Source organism: Hemitrygon akajei, chromosome 13, assembly GCF_048418815.1.
Source record: "Hemitrygon akajei chromosome 13, sHemAka1.3, whole genome shotgun sequence".
NCBI lineage: Eukaryota > Metazoa > Chordata > Chondrichthyes > Myliobatiformes > Dasyatidae > Hemitrygon > Hemitrygon akajei.
This window is the reverse complement of record NC_133136.1, coordinates 109,475,147-109,499,076: the sequence shown is the minus strand read 5'-3', so window position 1 is coordinate 109,499,076 and position 23,930 is coordinate 109,475,147. Positions and strand designations below refer to the sequence as shown.

At 41.6% G+C, this 23,930-nt stretch overlaps 1 protein-coding gene across 2 annotated transcripts in view; it reads right to left on the bottom strand.

Annotated features, from left to right (window-relative positions):
- The window catches only part of ptpn13 (protein tyrosine phosphatase non-receptor type 13), a 294,978-nt gene that overhangs the window by 19,223 nt on the left and 251,825 nt on the right, over window positions 1-23,930 (bottom strand). For both annotated transcript variants that reach the window (XM_073065248.1, XM_073065249.1), the window contains exons 37-40: window positions 22,216-22,390; window positions 17,436-17,566; window positions 1,154-1,239; window positions 738-832 (exon numbers count right to left, since the gene is read on the bottom strand). In XM_073065248.1, coding sequence (XP_072921349.1) covers window positions 738-832; window positions 1,154-1,239; window positions 17,436-17,566; window positions 22,216-22,390 — 487 coding nt within the window. The remainder of the gene's footprint in view (window positions 1-737; window positions 833-1,153; window positions 1,240-17,435; window positions 17,567-22,215; window positions 22,391-23,930) is intronic.

Here is a 23,930-nt window from a genome sequence, read left to right as displayed (position 1 = left end):
CAATGTGCTGATCCATGCTCTAAGCTCATCTGCCTTACCAACAAATCACCTTGTCACTCCTTTTTTTTGTCGCTATAGTTGTGCGATTTTGACTGGGGTAGACTGGCTCTGCAGCTTGGCATTAACAAATGACGCAGCGGTAGATTGAGCTGAACTGAATATTGCCTGGACTGGTCCAATGATTTGTGGTTTGTTGTTTTATATTCTCTGTCTCTTGCTAATTTTTTTTGCTGTTTGCACAATTTGTTTCTTTTTTTACTGTGCGTTAGGGGTTTGATACTTTCCTTTGAACTAGTTCCATGGTTATTCCTCTTTGTTTTTGTGGCTGTCTGTGGGAGGATGAACCTCAGGGTTGTATACTGCATACATACTTTGATAATAAATGGACTTTGAACTGAAATAGATGCAACCCAGAATATCAGTCATATCATGCCCAACCTTTCAGTTCCTGTCTATGAATATAGACAACCACTTCACTAGCTGCCCTGGCACTCTGGATCCTATCACCCGGCAACTCCAATTTAAATGCACCACCCCAGAGCAGCACCAGCAAACCAGCACCTTCCACTGGTCCCCATCCCTTTTCACAGGTCACACCTTCCCTGGAACAGAACCTAATGATCCAAAAAATAAAAATAAAAATTTGAAGCCCATCCTCCTGCACAGTCAGTCAACAGTCAAATAGGTGTTCAGTATTCTGAAATGTAACATAGCTCATTAAAATTGTAGGAGTTTACCTTTGGATAAATGGGTCTGCTGAAGAGAATCAACTGGAAGTTCTTCACTGCCCCAGGTAATCTCATCCTCTCCTGTGTTATTCAGGCTGACTACCCTACAGTGATCCAATAATCACACAGTTGTTATTGTCAGCAGAAGTCTATATTTAACAGGTCATAACATTACTGGATAAGCATATTTTATCTTCCAGCAATACAAAGCCAAATTGAAATTAATAATTGTTTGACAAACATATTTGCTTCAAGTATGCAAGTACATTTTGATATACATAGTTAACCATAAATTCAAGTTCGGATTTCATTTTGCAGTCAAGGCAATTAAAAATCTGATTGGACTTTGTGTCAAGCAGGTGGAAATTCCAGGTCATTTAACAGCATAGCTCTCATCATTGCTTGAATTGTTTGACGTATATTACCTTTCCGAGGATATATCTTTAACAGAGGATTCCTGGACTATATCTTCTATATTTGTTGGAAAATGGCAGCAATATTTCCTTGCTGGCTGTAACATTAAAATAAATGAAAATAAATATTTAAATAAATTAACATTAAAGAGTAGCAAAATTAAAAAACTATCAATCCCACAATCCTGAAGGTAATCCCACAAAAACAACTGCACTATTTTTTCAACATAGATAAACATTGATAATTATTGTTTGTAAGGACACAAGGCTCACCTGAGTAGATGAAACTGAACTATTGATCCAGATTTTAAATAAGGATTGTAATGTACCTATTGACATGTGATATACGGAGGGGTTGAGTATAGCTGATGGGAGAATGGTGAGAAATATGCAGCCACCAATAAGAAACTACTGAATTATTGTTTCTATTGTACAACGCAGAGGAACATTAATGAACATTAAACACCAGAGACTCTGTAGATGCTGGAAATCCAAGGCAATACACACACAAAATGCTGGAGGAACTCAGCAGGTCAGGCAGTTTTCTTGGAAATGAGGGAAGAGTCGATGTTTTGAGATGAAACCCTTCTTCAGGACTGAGAAGGAAGAAGGAAAGATGCCAGAATAAAAAGGTGGGGTGAGGAGAGGGTGAAGCCAAGTGGGTGGGAAAGGTATAGAGGGCTGAAGGAGGAATCTGATTGGAGAGGACAGTGCAGCATAGGAGAAAGGGAAGGAGGTGGGACCGGGGGAGGAGATAGGCAGGTGAGAAGAGGTAAAAGGTCAGAATTAAGGAACAATGAAATTTGTCAATTATATAAGGATACCAGAGTAAAAGTAGGGCAGAAACCCTTGAGCAAGGCACAATCCTGTACTGTAAATCTACTTTCCTCTGAGATACCCGTTACTTAATTCCCTGCATGTTCAAAAATACATTATTCTCAACAGTTAAACGCCCACAACTATCGCAACTCAGTCCTAAATGGCTGACCGCTTAATCTGGAAAAATCTGTAGCAGAGCTTGTCATTTTAAAGTAGTGGTCGCCAATCCGTCGATCGCGATCGACTAGTTGATCTTTGAGACTTTCCCAGTAGATCCCGAAAAAAAAAGAAAAATAAATACACAAATACTGTTGAGAGATTGTTTCCGGGTTGTGGGGTTTTAGTTCCGTTCTTTCTGCCCAGTGCGCATGTGTGTAGCTCCCCCGCACTACACAGTGTAATTCAGTGGTCCCCAACCACCGGGCCGCGAGGAAACGATAGGAGTCAGCTGCACCTTTCCTCATTCCTTGTCACGCCCACTGTTGAACTTGAACACACGCGAAGTCATCAGTCGCCTAAACGCAGTGACACCCTTGCGCCAGGGATCACTGGTTGGCCTCCGGCGGCCGGCGGGAAGTGCCGTCGCTACTGGCCTGGAGCGCTGCCTCTAAACCTGTTTAGCACATCGAATGTTTGTGGGGAACCTGGCGCTAAAATATTCACAGATGACCTAATTCGGGCTCAGGGTTTCCTAAGTATCAGAGCAGCTACTGCGCTGCGATCTACTGAAACAAACTTTTGTCGGCCGATAGATCCTACAAGGGGGGCGGCGTACCCTGTTGCTCTCCTCGCTTGGTCGCTCCCTCCCTCCGGATGGCGACTGCCGCGGGCCCGGCTTGGGGACCTCCAGCCCTGACCTTGTCCTCTCACCCGACCCATGCCCAACCGCACCTGGCCAAGGCGTCTGGTGGTAGGTGGGTGGGAGGCTGGAGCTCGGACCCGGAGGCTGTCTAATAAGGCAATGAAGCCCTCAAAACTGCTTTGGTACCTTGAGTCCAAGCACCCCGCACTTAAAGACAAACCCGCTGAGATTTCTCAGCAGAAAAAACGTAAGCAGCGCGGGACAGAAGCCAAGTGCCGAGAGCCGCAAAAACGAAATTGCAGAATAGACTGGACATAAGGAACCTGCTTCGAGTATTGCTGTATTCCAGTCGTGTTTAACCACACACCCCCCCATCGGCTGGTCTGCAAGAATATTGTCAATATTGAACCGGTCCGCGGTGCAAATAAAGGGTGGGTACCCCTGGTGTTTATACATTATTTCTACTTCCGGGTTGCGGGGTTTTACTTCCGGTCTTTTCTGCCTCAGTCGATCTTGCCTTTTACAAAGGCCGAGGTAGGGGATCTTGGGCTTAAAAAGTTTGGTGACCACTACTCTAAAGTATACTACAATGTAAACAACAGATACTCCGTTAACCCTTCTCAGGTTCTTTTAGGTCTCAATCAGATCCCCTCTTTCCTCTAAGCTTAGTAATCATGGTATAATCCGCTGATCCTATCAATTAATGAGTACACTCACACTGCACTGACTCCAAGATAAAAACATCTTCCTTGGCATGGAAAATAAAACTACATCCAGATGTCCTCAGTAAAACTCTATATGACTACAGAGGATGATGCTTTTCATGTCTGCTGTATTTTTTTATTGCCGCGATATTCCTCCCTGTCACTGCCCCAGTCCTCCTCAGCTACTTAAGATAGTCAATAAAATTGTTGACTAGGATCTGACTACGCAAGAAGAGGTGGGAAAATTTGAAATGCAATCACTGACAAGTACAGCTGCTAGAACATGAAACAGTACAGCACAGGAACAGGCCCCTTGAAGTTGTAATTAAATGCCGAGCAAAATACCACATCCTCCATCCTCTACAGGTTCCTTTGGCTATCCAAGAGATTCTTAAATACTATTATGATTAAATACTATTAAATTCTATTATATTTACCCCCACTACCACCTCCGGCACTGCATTCCAGACACTCACCTCTCCGTGTAAAAAAACGTCAGCCCACACATCTCCTTTGAACTTACCCCTTACATTAAATGCATGTCCTCTAGTAGGAAACATTTCAACCTGAGAAATAGACACTGGCTGTCCATCTACACCTCTCGAATGGCAACACTTGAGAGCTATCCCCAGCCCATCTGTGGGAGTGTTGGTTCTTAATTCAAATGGCACACTTCACTAAGTTTCAATATACATGTGGTAAATAAACCTGAATCTTATAAACTGCTATTGGGTCTCTCCTCCAGAAAAAGCAAAGGAAGCTTGGTCAGCATCTCTTTACAGGACATGTCCTCTAATCTAGGCAGCATCCTGGTAAGTGTGCACCCTCTCCAAAGTTTCTACATCCTTCCGGCAACCAGAAATGAATGCAATACTCCAGAAGTGGTCTAAGCAGAGTTTTATAAAGCTGCAACTTAATGCGCTAAGTTATGGGGGCAGGCACGTTAAGGGTCTTGTCATTAACAGTGTACTGTTTCTTTGCATTTGATCTCCCAAACTGAAACAATTCACATTTGCCTGAATTTACCTCCTTCTGGCATTTATCCACACACATCCGCAACTAATCTATATCCTGCTGTATCCTTGGGCAATCTTCCACAAAACCACCGATTTTGTATCGTCTGTGAACTTAGTGATCCACATGGATTTCTACCCAGAATATGTCCTCATCTGTCTTCTACGTGCAAGCCAATTCTGAATCCAAACCACCATGGATCCTAGGTATCTTAATCCTCTGGATGAGCCTAGCACCAGGGACCTTGTCAAATGCCTTACTAAAATGCATGAAGACAACATCCGGTATTTACTTTCATCAATCACTTTTGTCACCTGCTCCTCCAATAGATTCCTTACAACTAATGTGAGACTCACTGGATTATTCCTAATTCCCTTATTGAATAATTAGAGCCCTAATGCATAAAATTTACTACTTATCAGTACTCTGAGACATCACCTGTGCCTAGATAGAACACAAAGATCTTGATCAAGGCCTCAGCAATCTGATCTCTTACTTCTCCCAGTAACCTGGGTATATCCTTTCAGGCCCTGTGGACATATCCATATCCATCTTAATGTTCTTCATTTACTCTAATACTACCTTTTTTCTTTTTCTCAAAATGTTAGCATGTTTCACACTGCAAATGAAAAATAACATCCCAACTTCTAAACTGACAGACCAACATGCCAAAAGCCTTCTTCACCTCCCTTTCTACTGGTTACACCACCACACATACCTGTGCTCCTAGGTCCCTCTGTTTCATAGCACTCCTTAGGGCACTACTGCTCCCTATAAAAGTCCTCCCCTGGTTTTACTTCCGAAGATGCAAAACCTCACACTTATCTGAATCAAATTCAATTTGCCATCACTTGTACCACTTATTCAGCTGACCAAGGCTCCACTGTAACCATTTTCATTGACTATGATACCACTTATTTTAGTATATGTAAACTTCCAAACTATTTTCAGTACATCCTCATCAAATTGTTGTTATAGATGATGAACAATCATCGACCCAGCATTGAATTCTGAAGCACACCACTAGTCACTGGTCTCTGGCCTGTAAAACCATCTTCCACCATCACACTTTGCTTCTTATCATCAAGCCTTTTATCCAACTAGCTAGCTCTCCCTGGATTCCATACAATCTAACCTGTCAGCGCAAACTACTATTTAGAACCCGTGTTGGCGCGTGGCCAAGTGGTTAAGGCGTTCGTCTAGTTATCTGAAGGTCGCTAGTTCGAGCCTTGACCGAGGCTTGCATGTGTATCCTTGAGCAAGGCACTTAACCACACAACACTGGTGCCAAGCTGTATGGGTCCTAATGCCCTTCCCTTGGACAACATTGGTGGCATGGAAAAGGGAGACTTGCAGCTTGGGCAACTGCCGGTCTTCCACAGAAAAACCTTGCCCAGGCTTGCGCCCTGGAAAAAGTTTGCAAATTCATCGTCTATGGAGACTAACGATTTAATTGGGCATTTTTGAGACTGATCAACAGAAAAGACTCTTTCAAAGTGAGAACAAATTTCCACAAATTGGTCTAAATTTATTACATTTATTAAACACAAAATAATTGATTGCATAATTACCCACCCCTTCAGGGTAATTACTTAGTAGGTGCACCTTTGGTAGCAATTACAGCTTTGAGTCTGTGTGGATAGGTCTCTATCAGCTCAGCACATCTGGACACTGCAATTTCCCCCCATTCTTCTTTATGAATCTGCTCAAGCTCTCTCAGATTGCATGGGGATTGTGAGTGAACAGCCCTTTTCAAGTCCAGCCACAAATTCTCAATTGGATTGAGGTCTGGACTCTGACTTGACCACTCCAGGACATTAACTTTGTTCTTTTTAAGCTATTCCTATGTAGCTTTGGCTTTATACTTGGGGTCATTGTCTTGCTGGAAAACAAATCTTCTCCCAAGTTGCTGCTCTCTTGCAGACTGCACCAGGTTTTCCTCCAGGACTTCCCTGTATTTTGCTGCATTCATTTTACCCTCTACCATCATAAGCCTTCCAGGACCTGCTGCAGTGAAGCATCCCCACAGCATGATGCAGCCACCAACATGCTTCATGGTTGGGATGGTGTGTTTTTGATGACATGTGGTGTTTGGCTTACATCAAACATAGCATTTAGTTTGATGGCCAAAAGTTCAATTTTGGTTTCATCAGATCAAAGAACATTCCTTCAGCTGACTTCAGTCTTCCACATACCTTCTGGCAAACTCTAGCCAAGATTTCATCTGAGTTTTCTTTTCCAACAATGGCTTTCTCTTTGCCACTCTCCCATAAAGCTACCACGACTGGTGAAGCACCAGTTGAACTCCTCCAGAGTTGCCAAAGATCCCTTCGCGAACTCGCTCACTAGTCCCCTTGCGTGGTCACTCCATTTTTAAGGATGGCTTGCTTTAGGCAGGTTTACTGCTGTGCCGTGTTCTTTCCATTTCTTGATAATTAACTTAATTGTACTCCAAGGCATATTCAGTGAGTTGGAGACTTGGAAGCTTTCTTGTATTCATCTCCTGAATTGTGCTTTCCAATAACTTTTTTGCAGAATTACTTGGAGTATTCTTTTGTCTTCATGGTGTAGTCTTTGCCAGGATACTGATTCACCAGCAGTTCGACCTTCCAGATACAAGTGTATTTTTACTAAATCAATTGAAACATCTTTAGTGCACACAGGTAATCTCTATTTAACTAATTATGTAACTTCTGAAACCAATTGGCTGCACCACTGGAGATTTGGTGTGTCATACTAGAGGGGGGTAAATTCTTATGCAATCAATTATTTTGTGTTTTATATTTGTAATTAATTTAGATCACTTTGTACAGATCCATTTCCACTTTGACACAAAACAGTCTTTTTCTGTTGATCAGTGTCAAAAAAGCCAAACTAAATCCCTTGTGATTCAATATTAGAACCATAGAACATTACAGCACAGAAACAGGCCCTTTGGCCTTTCTTGGCTGTGCCGAACCATTTTTCTGCCTAGTCCCACTGACTTGCACCTGGACCATATCCCTCCATACCCCTCTCATCCATGTACCTGACGAAGATTTCTTAAATGTTAAAAGTGAGCCCACATTTACAACTTCATCTGGCAGCTCATTCCACACTCCCACCACTCTCTGTGTGAAGAAGCCCCCCCTAATGTTCCCTTTAAACTTTTCCCCCTTCACCTTTAACCTATGTCCTCTGGGTTTTTTCTCCCCTAGCCTCAGTGGAAAAAGCCTGCTTGCATGCACTCTATCTATACCCATCATAATTTTATATACCTCTATCAAATCTCCCCTCATTCTTCTACGCTCCAGGGAATAAAGTCCTAACCTATTCATCCTTTCTCTGTAACTCAGTTTCTCAAGTCCCAGCAACATCCTTGTAAACCTTCTCGGCACTCTTTCAACCTTATTAATATCCTTCCTGTAATTCGGTGACTAAAACTGCACACAATACTCCAAATTCGGCCTCACCAATGCCTTATACAACCTCACCATAACATTCCAACTCTGATACTCAATACTTTGATTTATAAAGGCCAATGTACCAAAAGCTCTCATTATGACCCTATCTACCTATGACGCCACTTTTAGGGAATTTTGTATCTGTATTCCCAGATCCCTCTGTTCTACTGCACTCCTCAGTGTCCTACCATTTACCTTGTATGTTCTACCTTGCTTTATCCTTCCAAAGTGCAATACCTCACACTTGTCTGCATTAAACTCCATCTGCCATTTGTCAGCCCAATTTTCCAGCTGGCCCAAATCCCTCTGCAAACTTTGAAAACCTTCCTCACTGTCCACTACACTTCCGATCTTTGTATCATCAGCAAATTTGCTGATCCAATTTACCCCATTATCATCCAGATCATTGATATAGATGACAAATAACAATGGACCCAGCACTGATCCCTGTGGCACACCACTAGTCACAGGCCTCCACTCAGAGAAGCAATCCTCCACTACCACTCTCTGACTTCTCCCATTGAGCCAATGTCTAATCCAATTTACTACCTCATCATATATACCTAGCGACTGAATCTTCCCAACTAACCTCCCATGTGGGACCTTGTCAAAGGTCTTACCGAAGTCCATGTAGACAATATCCACTGCCTTCCTTCCATCCACTTTCCTGGTAACTTCCTTGAAAAACTCTAATAGATTGGTTAAACATGACCTACCACGCACAAAGCCATGTTGGCTCTCCCTAGTAAGTCCCTGTCTATCCAAATACTTGTAGATCCTATCTCTTAGTACTCCTTCCAATAATTTACCTACTACTGACATCAAACTTACTGGCCTATAATTTCCCAGATTACCTTTGGAGCCTTATTTAAAAAACGGAACAACATGAGCTATCCTCCAATCCTCCAGCACCTCACCCATAGATATCAACATTTTAAATATATCTGCCAGGGCCCCTGCAATTTCAACACTAGTCTCCTTCAAGGTCCGAGGGAATACCCTGTCAGGTCCTAGGGATTTATCTGCTCTGATTTGCCTCAAGACAGCAAGCACCTCCTCCTCTTTAAACTGTATAGGTTCCATGACCTCCCTACTTGTTTGCCTTATTTCCATAGACTCCGTGCCAGTTTCCTTAGTAAATACAGATGCAAAAAACCCATTTAAGATCTCCCCCATTTCTTTTGGGTCCATATATAGCCGACCACCCTGGTCTTCAAGAGGACCAATTTTATCCCTTACTATCCTTTTGCTCTTAATATACCTGTAGAAGCTCTTTGTATTATCCTTCACCTTGACTGCCAAAGCAACCTCACGTCTTATTTTAGCCCTCCTGATATCTTTAAGTATTTTTTTGCACTTTATGTATTCCTCAAGCACCTTATTTGCTCCCTGTTGCCTACACATGTTATACATCTCTCTCTTCTTCTTTATCAGAGTTCCAATATCCCTCGAGAACCAAGGTTCCTTATTCTTATTCACTTTGCCTTTAATCCGGACAGAAACATACAAATTCTGCACTCTCAAAATTTCTCCTTTGAAGGCCTCCCACTTACCAATCACATCCTTGCCAGAGAACAATCTATCCCAATCCATGCTTTTTAAATCCTTTCTAATTTCTTCAAATTTGGCCTTTTTCCAGTTTAGAACCTCAACCCGAGGACCAGATCTATCTTTATCCATGATCAAGTTGAAACTAATGACATTATGATCACTGGAACCAAAGTGTTCCCCTATGCACAGTTCCGTCACCTGTCCTAACTCATTTCCTAATAGGAGATCTAATACTGCATCCTCTCTAGTCGGTACCTCTATATATTGATTTAGAAAACTTTCCTGGACACATTTTACAAATTCTAACCTGTCTAGACCTTTAACAGTATGGGAGTCCCAATCAATGTGTGGAAAATTAAAACCTCTACTATCACAATTTTATGTTTCCTGCAGTTGTCTGCTATCTCTCTGCAGATTTGCTCCTCCAATTCTCGCTGACTATTGGGTGGTCTATGATACAACGCCATTAATGCGGTCATACCTTTCCTGTTTCTCAGCTCCACCCATATGGCCTCAGCAGACAAGCCCTCTAATCTGTCCTGCCTGAGCACTGCTGTAACATTTTCCCTGACTAGCAATGCCACCACTCCACCCTTCATCCCTCTGCCTCTATCACGTCTGAAACATCGGAACCCTGGAACATTGAGCTGCCAGTCCTGCCCCTCCTGTAGCCAAGTTTCACTAATGGCTATAATGTCATAATTCCATATGTCAATCCACGCCCTCAGCTCGTCAGCCTTCCCCATAATACTCCTTGCATTGAAATTAAACATACCTCAGAAAATTATTACCACCACACACAACCCTTCTATTTGTGACTTTGCATGAACTTTTAACATCATTTATTTTCACCCCTGCTCCACTATCTGCTCTGTCACTCTGGTTCCCCTCCCCCTGCAAATCTAGTTTAAACCCTCCCCAATAGCACTAACAAACCTCCCTGCAAGTATATTGGTTCCCTTGTAGTTCAGGTGTAACCTGTCTCTCTTGTACAGGTCCCACCTGCCCCAGAAGAGGTCCCAATGATCCTGAAATCTGAAACCCTGCCCCCCACACCAGTTTCTCAGCCAAGTGTTCATCCTCCAGAGCACCTTACTCTTACCCTCACTGGCACGTGGCACAGGCAGCAATCCGGAGATTACTACCCTCGAGGTCCTGCTTTTTCAAATTCTTACCAAGCTCTCTGTACTCACTCTTCAGGACCTCCTGACCCTTTCTTCCTACATCATTGGTACCGATGTGTACCACGACATCTGGCTGATCTCCCTCCCATTTTGGAATGTTGTGCACGCGATCAGAGACATCCCTGACCCTGGCACCCGGGAGGCAACAAACCATCCAGGAGTCTCTGTCACGACCACAGAACCTCCTGTCTGTACCTCTAACTATCGAGTCCCCTATCACTACCGCTCTCCTCTTCTTCCACCCTCCCTTCTGCACTGCAGAACCAGACTCAGTGCCAGAGATCCGGCTGCTGCAGCTTGTCCCAGGTAAGTCATCCCCCCAACAGTATCCAAATCGGTATACTTGTTGTTGAGGGGAATGGCCACAGGGGAGCCCTGCTCTGCCTGCCCTCTCCCCTTCCCTCACTTGACAGTAACCCAATTACCTGTGCACTGCTCCTTTGGCGTAACTGTCTCCCTGTGGCTACTATCTATAAACCTCTCATTCTCCTGAATGATCCGGAGGTGATCCAGCTCCTGCTCCAGTTTCCTAACGCAGTTTGTTAGGATTTACAGCTGGATACATTTCTTGCAGGTATCGTTGTCAGGAGGTCTCCCTGACTTCCCACATCCTGCAAGAGGAGCATTCCAACATCCTGCCTGGCATTCTCTTTATTCTAAATTAACAAAACTTACCAGAACTTACCCTCGCCTCTGCCTGTTCACGCCTCTGCCTGTTGAGCCAAAGCCATCCCTCTCTGCTCCCTCTCACTCCGCAGCCCGCTGGATATGGTGGTCACCTTTTAAAACCTTTGGTGCTCTACTGGCTGACATCATGCACCTGCGCACTCCAGCCTCTTTTCCCCGAGCAGTGGGAAAATAAATGGCTTCTCTCCGAGATTCCTTACTCCTTCACTCTCAGCCTCTAGCTCCGATTTAGATATTGTTGTGAAACAATAAACCATGAAAACTTCCAAGGGGGGGGGGGGGGGGGTGTGATGGTGAATACTTTTTATAGGCACTGTACATTAACTCTTTCATATATCTTAGCTAGAGAGAAGAAAATTGTCAGGACGTCAAGAAAAATAACAGAGCACTAGAGCACTAGACGACCATGACCAGTAGCCTCTATAATTTTGTCCAAAAATAATCCCATACCTGACAATATAGTATCTTTCAGCAGTGCAGTGAAGTATATGATGTAATCCTGCACTGTAATCCCGAGAGATGGGAGACTGACTCAGCAGGTGTAAACATCTGTCACAGCTCACCACAATTCTTGCCCACATTTCCCATGCAGTGCATCAAAGCACAGAAAATGCCAATAAACACAGAAATCATGACTTGTAAACTTTAAAAACTCTCTAATTTTTGAACATGATGCTGCTGCCCTAGTTACTGTCACCCAATGAAAAATTCCTTCTTAAAAAAATTCTTTCCAGATCTGCAACACTGCCACCCCTTTAATCAAGTGGAAATAACATGGCACAGCAGTTAAACTGCCTAGAGATTATGACTAATCTTTCTTCTCTTTAAACTCAACACAGACAAAAACTCTTTTGACCAATCCATTCAAGTCAGGTGTAGTACATGTGCTTATCTCTCCAATGGTCCGACTTGTAATGTTTTCTGTATCCAGTGCCAAATACAACATTTTAACATTAATTACATCTCTCTCTTGGGCTGGAATACATGCGGCAACAGATTTGCACGAGCCAGTTGCTGTTGCATGATCCTCAACCATCTCGGCAGCTCAGTTTAAAACATTTAAACTTAATGCAAAAAAACTAAAAATAATTTGAGAAAAAAATAAACTCATTATACATGTACTTATTAAAACAAATTATTCAAAGAAAATTAAAAAATAAATGTATCTTTTCCATTACAACCAATGATTCCATTTGTACGAAGGGGGAAGAGGAGGATGTAAAATAGATATGCCAGCAATGGCTGGTATAAAACTGATGAGGCAGATGCTGTGTATCTGGACCCAGGATTCAGCAAGCTGTGGAATGCCTCAGGACTTGGTAAATAAGATCAAAGTTGAGGTTGTGTTTGTGTTAGAATGATACAGCCTCTAGGAGCTGAATGAGAATGCAGAGAAAGCTGCCAGAGTGTTAGGATTACTCAAATGGTGAGAATATTTAAATTTGCAATAGATATTCACTTATGGGAATATGGTGGTAAAGTAATATTAAAGAATTCAGACATAAGAGATTGCAGATGCTGGAAATCTAGAGCAATACTCAGAATGTGCTGGAGGAAAGAAGCAAGTCAGGCAGCATCTATGGAGAGAAACGAAGAGCTGATGTTTTGGGGCTTCAATGTGGCAGTAGAGACGGCCATGAACAGAAATATGAATGTTGGAATGGGACGTGGAATTAAAACTTCTAGGATCCCATTGGAGATGCCGGAAGTTGTGGAGAATAATGTATTGGATATAGAGGTTTACGGGGTGGTATGTGAGGATAAGGGGGCATTTTCTGAAAAAAAAACAGGACAGCCGAGATGGAAGGACTCATTGTAGTAACAGATGTGCTGGAGAATTAGGAATGTGAAAAGGGAATGGCATCCTTTGAAAGTGAGAGTGGAAAGAGGTGTAGTCGAGGGAGCTGTGCAAGTTGATGGGTTTGTAGCAAATGTTGGTGGATAATCTAGCTCCTGAGTTGGAGACAGGCCAAGAATGGTGAGAGAGGTGTTGGAAATGAACCAAGTAAATATGAAATCTGGATGGAAATTGGTAGCAAAGTTGCTAAGCTGACAAAGCTCTGCATGGGTGCAGGAAGCAGCACCAATGCATTTCAATGCTTATCAAACACAAGAACACTAGGTAAATTAAAAGAATACTTGGCCAGACAAAATGGCTGAAGGAGTGCTTTACTGAGATAGCAGCCCATTTCACCAAGCTGCTTATAATTGTCCCATCAATATGGATGCCAATTCAGCATACTGAATAATCACTTTTACATTAAAGTTTTTTTTTTTAAAAGTAATGCACACGGTTTGTGTCTGGCTGCAAGATCACAACTTATTGCCCATCTCTAATAAGCTCCCTGAAGATGGTGGTGGGTCAACTTCTTGAACTGCTTCAGTCAAATACTTAAGGCACCCTCATATCTTATTAGGCAAAGACTTACTGGATTTTGATACAGCAGCAGTGAAGAGAAACTCTTTATTTTTAAAGCCAAGATGGTGCATGAAGGGAAACTTGGGAGATTCCTTTGTACCAGTTGGCCTTGTCCAGTTGAGTAGCAAAAGCTGCAGTTTCTTTTTAAGATGCCAGCAAGTTGCTGCAATGCATTTTGTAGATGGTACAAAATGGTTCATATTTTTACCATGAGGAGAAGGGTGTGAAGGTTTAATATGGGCGTAAGTCCAGGATAAAAGAAATGCTAGAGTCTTGTTAGACTAGGTGAACAGTCCAAAACACTCTTGACTTCTGGCTTATAGATAGTTAATGTGATTTTGTAATTCAGGAAGCATAGCTTCTGATTACCTCTGTCTATTTGGCTACTCCATTTAAGATTTTGGTTGCCCCCACCCATATCACTAACACCTGCTCCCCCAATGAATACTTTGAGGGGGAATTAAATGGTAATGCTATTAAGCTTCAGGGCAGTGTAGAATCACTTCCTATAGAAGCTCATTATCTGACACCAGTGAAGATCAAATATTAAACACCATTTGTCACTAGGAGCTCGGCTATTGTCTGCCTTTTACTGTACACCAGAATGGACATCTCCTTACCTGCTAAACACTTAATGCAACTGAACGTTACAAAATTACCAGTGAACACGTTCACTCCTTAGCATGGAAAAAGGTCATTGATGAAGGAGTTGAAGATGCCTAGGACACTGCTCTCAGGAGCTCCTTCAACAGAGTGCTGAGATGATTGCTCTCCAACAGTCACAACCACCTTACCTTTTAGTGGGTATAATTCAGCTGAAGGAGATTCTTTCCGTTTCCCACAGACTTCAATTTTACTAAGGCTCCTTGAAACTGTACTCAGTCAAATCGTACCTCGATGACAAACCGATTCCACTGCAAAGCTTGAAGCTTGCTATCAATGAAACCTCGCAGTGCCTTATCCATACCCAACTTTCAACACCTAGGTCTGCTCTGAATCTTGCATTGGAGGGCAACAATGCGAAGCATGGCTAGTTTCCACAACAGCTGTACATAGTTATTCCTACCAATATTATTAAGGACAGTTGTAATTTGCACATTGATTACTGAAGACGAGCTCTGGTTGTTAACCTTGTACTGGTTTGCTAACTATGTGCAACACAGCCCATTCATCAGTTAACCTGATCACCCTTGTAGAATAATGAAATCCTCATTCAGGGCATGGTCTGTGCCTTATCTATGTGATATTGAGATGGAGCATAGAACTTCAATAGCTGAGTAGGACAGGTTACTTTGCTGATGGTTTGATCAATGAGACTTCATGGGAACTATCAGAGCATTGATCAGTATGTGGAAATACAATGCTGTGACTATTACCGAGATGTGGATATAACAAGGGCAGGACTGGCTACTTGATGTTCTGGGGTTTTTAGATGTTTCATAAGGGATAAGGAAGAAGATGAAATGGGAAAGGAATGGAATTGTTAATGAGGAATGATATCATAGCTGTAGAAAGAGAGGACATCTTGAAGGTAATGTCTACCAAGTCAGTGTGGGTGAAAGTCAGAGACAGGAAGGATCAATCACCCTACTGGGAGTATTTTGTAGGCTCACCAATAACTACCAGGACATTGAAGAGCAAATAAACAGGCAGATTTTGGAAAGGTGCAAAACTAACAGGGTTGCTGTCAGGGTGACTTCAATTTTCCCAATATTGATTGGCACCTTCTTAGTGAAGAAGATTTAGATGGGGAGAATACGTTAGGTGTGTCCAGGAAGGATTCCTCACACAATATGTGGACATGCTACTAGCAGAGAGGCCATATTAGATCTAGAACCAGGTGCTGAATCTGGTCAGGTGCCAATTCACTTGGTGGGTAAGCATTTCAGAGATAATGAGCATAATTCCCTGACATTGAGCATGGCCATGGATAAAGACAGGGAGCAGAAAGTATTAAATTGCGGAAGAGCTAATTATAAGCGTATTAGGCTGGAACACTGGAGTGTAAGTTAGGAACAGATGTTCTCAGGGAAATGCAAAGCAATAATGCAGAGGTTGTTTAGGGAGCACTTGCATGGGATTCTGGACAGGCTTGTCCCGTTGAGACAGGGAAAAGATGGTAGAGTGAAGGAACCATGATTTATAACAGAGGTGGAACTTTTAATCAAGAGGAAGAAGAATGAAGACTCGAGGTCTAGGGAGCAAGGATCAAACAAGGTTCTTGAGAGTTATAAGGTTAGTCAGGAAGGAGTTTAAGAAGGGACTTAGAAAAGTTGGTAGAGCTGGAATGGGATATAAGAAGGCTGCAGCAAGTAGGATGAAGGAAAACTCCAAGGTGTCCTACACAGATGTGAAAAACAGCAGGATAACTACAGAGGGTAGGATTGTTCAGGACATCTGCCTGGAGTCATAGGAAGTAGGGGAAGTTCTTAGTGAATACTTTGCTTCAGTATTCACCAGTGAGAAGGACCTTTATGAATGTGAGGTCAGTGTAGAACAGACACATCTGCTGTAGCATGTTGTGATTAAGAAAGAGGCAGTTATAGCTGGAAGAACACTCGGATGAGTAAGTTCCTGGGGTCGGACAGGATATAACCTAGAGTATTATGGGAAACAAGTGAAGATATTGCTGGGGCATTGAAGATGATCTTTGCACCCTCACAGCCCACAGCAGTAGTACGAGAGAATTGGAGATTGGCTAATGTTATTCTTTTGTTCAAATAGGGTAATTAGAAATAATCCTGGGAATTATACACCAGAGAGTCTTTATGTCAGAGGTGGAAAACTATTGGAGAGGACTGTTAAGGAATTGCTGAGCAGTGCTTATTCTGCTCTGTATGTCAGTAAATAAATAAACAAGACATAACAGGATGCAGAGCCAGGCTGAAAAATAGCAGATGGAGTACAATCCAGAACAGTGTTTATTGCAGATTTTTCGTAGTGTGGAGGATCAGAGGGTTCTTGGGGTCCACATCCATAGTTCCTCAAAGATGCAGTGCAGGTTGATAGGATGGTTAAGGTGGAGTATGTTGACTTGTAATTCATTAGTCAGGGGATTGAGTTTAAGAGCCGTGAGGTAATGTTGCAGCTCTGTGAAACCCTGGTTAATCCACGCTTAATCTTTTCCTTATAGAATTTAATTAGACTTGTGAGGAAGTTTGACCAGCCGTAGTGAACTTTATTTGTATTTGCATCTGGTCACAGTCTACATCAGGTTGGTTTATAAATATCCCTGCTGAATACTTAACTGAAAACACACTATTTTCACATAGGAAGTTACTCCCAGTAGCGTTAAGATAAAGGACCAAATAATCTGATTTTGTTTGTCATCTGACATAAATAATTGCCCATGATATTAAGAGAAATACCACCTTCTTTCTGAAAAGTGCCATAGGTTTTTTTTTACATTAATATCAATGGAAGCGATCTTGGTTTGTTTCATCTGAAACACAGCACAACTTAACAGAAGACCGCCACATCAATACTGCAATGGAGTTTGTACAAGAGTTAAGTGATACTACTGGGGCACACCAACAGCCATCAGTCCCAAAGTCAAATAATGAAAGACATTTTGCTTTGGTAAAATGTTCTACATGCAGTTTGACCTCATGCTAATGGCTCTAACAGTTTCATTTGTACAAAAAGAGATACAAGTTATAACTGTTAAGTACCTCAGGGGAGTCTTCAGGCAGAGAAAACCCTTCACAATCTGTATCTTCTGATTTGGCAGATTTTTCTTCCTCATTCTGTTCACTTAACTGTTTAGAATTACCATCTTCCTCCATACCAAGCGGACTATTCTCTGCTCAAGAAATAAAACAAGTTAAGGAATCTTGCCACTCAAGTCTGAATATTTGGTACAGTGAGGTTTGTTCTCTCTAACTGGCTGTCCATCTTTAGAGGGCCCCATCCAGCTTAAATGGAAGCCAGCCTGTTAGTATCAGTCCTTGCAATTTTTGAGCAGAGTATATTCACTTATGAAAATGAATGTTCCATATTTCTTTGGGCTTGAAAGTAACACTACATTTTTGTTAGGTCTCAGTTATTCAATTGACCAGTGAGAATATCCTAAATGTTTTCAAAGAACATGTTTTTATTTTCTAACACTCAACAACTAATATCTTATTACAAATGTCATAGGCAATTTCATTGATGACATCACTGTTGTTGGACAAATCACAGGTGGTGATGAGTCAGTGTACAGGAGCAACACATAGAACACCTTGTTGAGTACTGCCATGGCAACAACCTCTTGCTCAAATTCACTAGAACTACAGAATTGATTGTTGACTTTGGGAAGGGAAAGAGAGGTGAACATATACCAGTCTACTTTGGTGGATCGGCATATTGGATGACCTGTCCTGGGCCCAACACATAGATGCAATCACAAGGAAGCCATGATAGTATCTTTACTTTCTTTGAAGTTTAAGGAAGTTTAGCATGTCACTCCAAACTCTTTAAACATCTACAGATATACTGTTTAAAGTATCCTGACTGGTTACATCATAGCCTGGTCTGGCAATTTGAATGCAATGGAAGGTAAAAAGTTGTAGAGAGTACTGGACTCAGCCCAAAATATCACGGGCACATCCTTCCCCACCATCAGTAGTATCTACATGAGGTGCCGCCGCAAGAGGGCAACATTTAATACTAAAGATTGTAGCTACCATGTGCAAGAGGTACAGATGCCTGAACTCACAGGACACCAGGTTTACGAACTGCCCCTTCTCTTCAACCATTCAGTTCTTGAACCAACCTGCACAACACTAATTACTACCTCGGCATAGCAACACTTTTACCATTTTGCAATACTAATTGCATTCTTTCTTAATTCTGTAGATTTTATATATTTTTATTGTGAATGCTGTGTATCAGATGTTATGTGCCCGTGGTACTACTGCAAGATTTCCATTGCACCTGTGCATACGTATACTGTGCATTTGACAATAAACTCAACATTGACATTAAAAAGGCTTTATTTATATTTAGACCATAAGACATAGGAGCAGAATTAGACCATTCAGCCCATCGAGTCTGCTCCACCATTCCATCATGATTGATCTATTATCCCTCTCAACCCCCTTCTCCTGCCTTCTCCCCATGACTTTTGATGTCCTGATTAATCAAGAACCTATCACACTCCACCTTAAACAATGACTTGGCCTACATAGCCATCTGTGATCTAAATGGACGTCCTTCTGTTGTGAGGCTGTGCTTTCTGGTCTGAGTCTCCCCACTATAGAAAACATCCTCTCCACATCCACTCTACTTAGGTCTTTTAATATTCGACAGGTTTTAGTGAGGTCCTCATTCTTCTAAATGCCCACAATTTTAGGTCCAGAACCATCAAACACTCCTCGTACATTAACCCTTTCACTTCTGGGATAATTCTCGTGAATCTCCTTTGGGTCCTCTCAAATGCCAGCATATCACTTCTTAGATTAGGGGCCCAAAACTGAACACAATCCTGCAAGTGTGACCAGAAGACATAGAAGAAAAATTAGGCCATTTGGCCCATCAAATCTGCTCCTCCATTTCATCATAATTGATTTATTATCCCTCTCAACCCTATTCTCCTGCTTCTCCCTGTAACCTTTGACACCCTTACCAATCAAGAACATATCAATCTCTGTTTTAAATATACCTAATGACTAGGCCTTCACAGCCATCTCTGGTAATGAACTACACAGATTCACCACCATCTGGCTAAAGAAATTTCTCCTCATCACTGTTCTAAAGAGACATCTTTGTATTCTGAGGCTGTATCCTTTGGTTCAAAACTCCCTCACTGCAGGAAATACCCTCTTCATGTCCACTCCATCTAAGCTTTTCAGTATTCAATAGGTTTCAATGAGATTCACCTTCATTCTTCTAATTGCCAGCGAGTACAGGCCCAAGGCCATCAAATGTTCCTCATATGTTAACCTGGGATAATTCTCGTGAACCTCCTCTCTACCCTCTCCAATGCCAGCACATCTTTTCTTCGATAAGGGACCCAAAGCTGCTCACTATACTATGACTGCAGTCTAACCAATGCCTTATGAAGCCTCAGAATTACATCCTTGCTTTTGTATTCTAGTCCTCTCAAAATCAATGCTAACATTGAATTTGCCTTCCTTACCACCAACTCAACCTGCAAGTTAACCTTTAGGGAATCGTGTACAAGCACTCCAAGGCCCTTTGCAATTCTGATTTTAGAACTTTTTCTCCATTTAGAAACAGATAGATAGATAGATAGATAGATAGATAGATACTTTATTCATCCCCATGGGGAAATTCAACTTTTTTTCCAATGTCCCATACACTTGTTGTAGCAAAACTAATTACATACAATACTTAACTCAGTAAAAAATATGATATGCATCTAAATCACTATCTCAAAAAGCATTAATAATAGCTTTTAAAAAGTTCTTAAGTCCTGGCAGTTGAATTGTAAAGCCTAATGGCATTGGGGAGTATTGACCTCTTCATCCTGTCTGAGGAGCATTGCATCGATAGTAACCTGTCGCTGAAACTGCTTCTCTGTCTCTGGATGGTGCTATGTAGAGGATGTTCAGAGTTTTCCATAATTGACCGTAGCCTACTCAGCGCCCTTCGCTCAGCTACCGATGTTAAACTCTCCAGTACTTTGCCCACGACAGAGCCCGCCTTCCTTACCAGCTTATTAAGACGTGAGGTGTCCCTCTTCTTAATGCTTCCTCCCCAACACGCCACCACAAAGAAGAGGGCGCTCTCCACAACTGACCTATAGAACATCTTCAGTATCTCACTACAGACATTGAATGACGCCAACCTTCTAAGGAAGTACAGTCGACTCTGTGCCTTCCTGCACAAGGCATCTGTGTTGGCAGTCCAGTCTAGCTTCTCGTCTAACTGTACTCCCAGATACTTGTAGGTCTTAACCTGCTCCACACATTCTCCATTAATGATCACTGGCTCCATATGAGGCCTAGATCTCCTAAAGTCCACCACCATCTCCTTGGTCTTGGTGATATTGAGACGCAGGTAGTTTGAGTTGCACCATATCACAAAGTCCTGTATCAGTTTCCTATACTCCTCCTCCTGTCCATTCCTGACACACCCCACTATGGCCATGTCATCAGCGAACTTCTGCACATGGCAGGACTCCGAGTTATATTGGAAGTCTGATGTGCACAGGGTGAACAGGACCGGAGAGAGTACGGTTCCCTGCGTGCACACCTTTATTCCTTCTAACAAAGTGCATGACCACACACTTCTCTAAGCTATGTTCCATCTACCACTTTGTTGCTCATTCTCCCAGTCTGTCTAAGCCCTTCTGTAGACTCCCTATTTCTTCAACACTATCTGCCCCTCCACCTATCTTTGCATCATCCACAAACTTGGCTATAAAGCCATCAATTCTGTAATGCAAATCCTTGACATATAATGTTAAAAGAAGTGGTCCCAATGCAGACCCCTGTGGGACTCCTCTAGTCACCGGCAGCCAAGTAGAAAAGGCTCCCTTTATTCCCACTCTTTGCCTCCTGCCAGTTAGCCAATCTTCTATCCATGCCAGTACCTTTCTTGTAATACCATGGGCTCTATCTTGTTAAGCATCCTCATGTGCAGCAGCTTTCAAAGACCTACTGAAAATCGAAATACCATATGTGGACTGCCAGATGCTTCATGTTAAGGCCACTTCCCAGTCCTGCTGCCATTTAATTACATTTTGTTAAAGACATTTAAGTACTGTGACAGCTGTTCTACATAATGGCTAAAAACTAGCACAAAAAATGTATTTTCAATTAAACTGTGATGCCACCTTTAATGCTAGGTGAGTCAATTTGCTATCACTATTGAGTTCGGTTGCCAGTCTCCAGATGTATTAACTTTGTCAAGTACAGCTGAGTAGTTCTACCTTCAACAGAGATTAAATTTGGAAGATTCAGGGGTGCTTTTTTTTATATAAAGAAGACAGGATGGATACTTCAAGAATCAGAATGTTTAAGATCTGAGAAATGTTAAAGGGATGAAGCTTGACGTAATAATGGCAGAATGGAACAAAATGAATGACCAGGATTGGAACTAAATGATTACAATGCATTGGGCCCTTTGGACAACCAGTAACTACAACACTGGGGCAGAAAGGGATAGAAGGTGGCAGGTTAAAGCCTGAGAAGGGGGAAAAAATACAAGGGATAGTTTTAATGATAAAACAAGGATATAGCTAGAGTAGGTGGACACTGTATTCAATCCAACAGTAGGGTGAAATGTAAAACATCACCATCACAATAGAACAACTGATCACCACTGCTAACAAACAGTTAATCTGATATTTGAACTGGAAATACAGGTTTGAAACCCAATGACCTTCAGAACTATTCATCTTTACATTATAAATCTGCCTATGTACACTGAACCAAAGATTTACCATTGCATCCTCTACCTCAAGATTAAAACGTCAATGTTTGAACCCAAAAAATGTCTTACCTTGATCACTCTGTGCCTTGGAGAAAGAAACTGCCACATCAGAACCCTTGCTTGTATTGTTCACTTTGGTGGAAGATTTAACTCTTGACACAGTTAAGATCACAGTCCCCTTTGTTCTACGGACTGTTGTTACTGCTTCACCATGGGAGAATCCAACTAAAGATTCATTATTCACCTGTGTTTGAAGAACAGAAGTAGTTGCAAGTGTGTGCATGTTATTTTAGAAAGACATATCATTGCAAGACTTGTGTTGTTTTCTATAATATACCCAATCAGTCCTCCTCCACCTTGTGCCAAGTAGAATGTATTGTAAAAAAGGGAGTGTGAACAAAATATTACATTCAAAGAGTTGTTACAGAGAAATAAAACAGTCTATATTCATTTTAATTCTCCATGTTTATTTTCTACTAGCATCAACCAATTGGCTTTCCATCTTATTAAAAATCATTTAGGCAAAATAATTGGTACTTATTCAATTCACAACTTTACCAACCAACTATGATACAAGCCTTCCAAATATTGGTACTATAACCTAAAATGTTACTCTTATACTTGGATCTCAATCATTTCAGATTATACTGAAGATAAATGCAACACCACAGGCAAAGCAAAAGAAAAATGCTATTTATAGAAACGTTAGGCACAGGAGCAGCCAGTCAGCCTATTGAATCCATGTCTGATTCCATGTTCTGGCTCTTCACATATCTACTATTACCCTACTACTGAAAGATCCAGTGAAGGTTTCTGCAATTATTGACCTCTCTCAATAGTATATGCTTAAAACTATAAAGTAAGTGACTTTGTGTAGGAATATTTATCTACCTATCTATGAAATAAGAAATGATCCATTATGTATTTACATGAACAGTTTAAATCTAGATGGAATTAAATCTTTGTGTCTCTGACACATTTGCATTAGAGTCACATGGTTATTGGGAACAAATTAGACCCCAATAGTCAGAGTAGGTGGTCACAGTTAACCCACATTAGTTACTTTCTGCAGCCTTTGCTGCTATTCTACTGATTCCCCCTTTGTCGAAAATTACCAGCATTCACTTCTTCCCTGCTTTCAGTACAAATCTACGGAGAAGATCTCCAACTGTCCAGCTGAGCAAATCTCATGCACCTCACTATAAATCTGCAGCCTAGCCCATAGTCTCCACTTCAGTTTACCACCAATGCATCAACCCTACACAACTGGTTAACCATTTTCACTGTCACCTGATCATGCAACATTTCAAACTGGAACATATCCTTAACCCTTTCTGACTTGCAGTCTATAATATTACCCCCCTCTGAAGGTGAATTCACTTGAAGCAATATTTGTAAGAGAAATATCAGAAATTGAATAAATTATATATAAAATTTAAATACAGACTGAAAATTGAAAGAGAGAGGTCCACTGTATCTTTTGCAACATTTGAAGAGCAGTGTAGAACCAAGTGTGGATGTGTCATAGTCACATGATAACTTATAATGAGGGCTTTTATTATGTTCCTTGGGAATGATAGCACACATTTAGCTTATATCAAGGAAACACCCTTTTACTTGGTTTTCAGATCATAAAATAGAGAATTTTGATGAAGTAAATTCCGAGACATATTTGGCATGGAGTACAATGTAATCTAATTAGTCTCAACACCACAAAAGCATAAAAATTATTATAATTTTTCAGTTCTGGTGAAAGGAAAATAGGCAACAGAACCTCAAGAGCA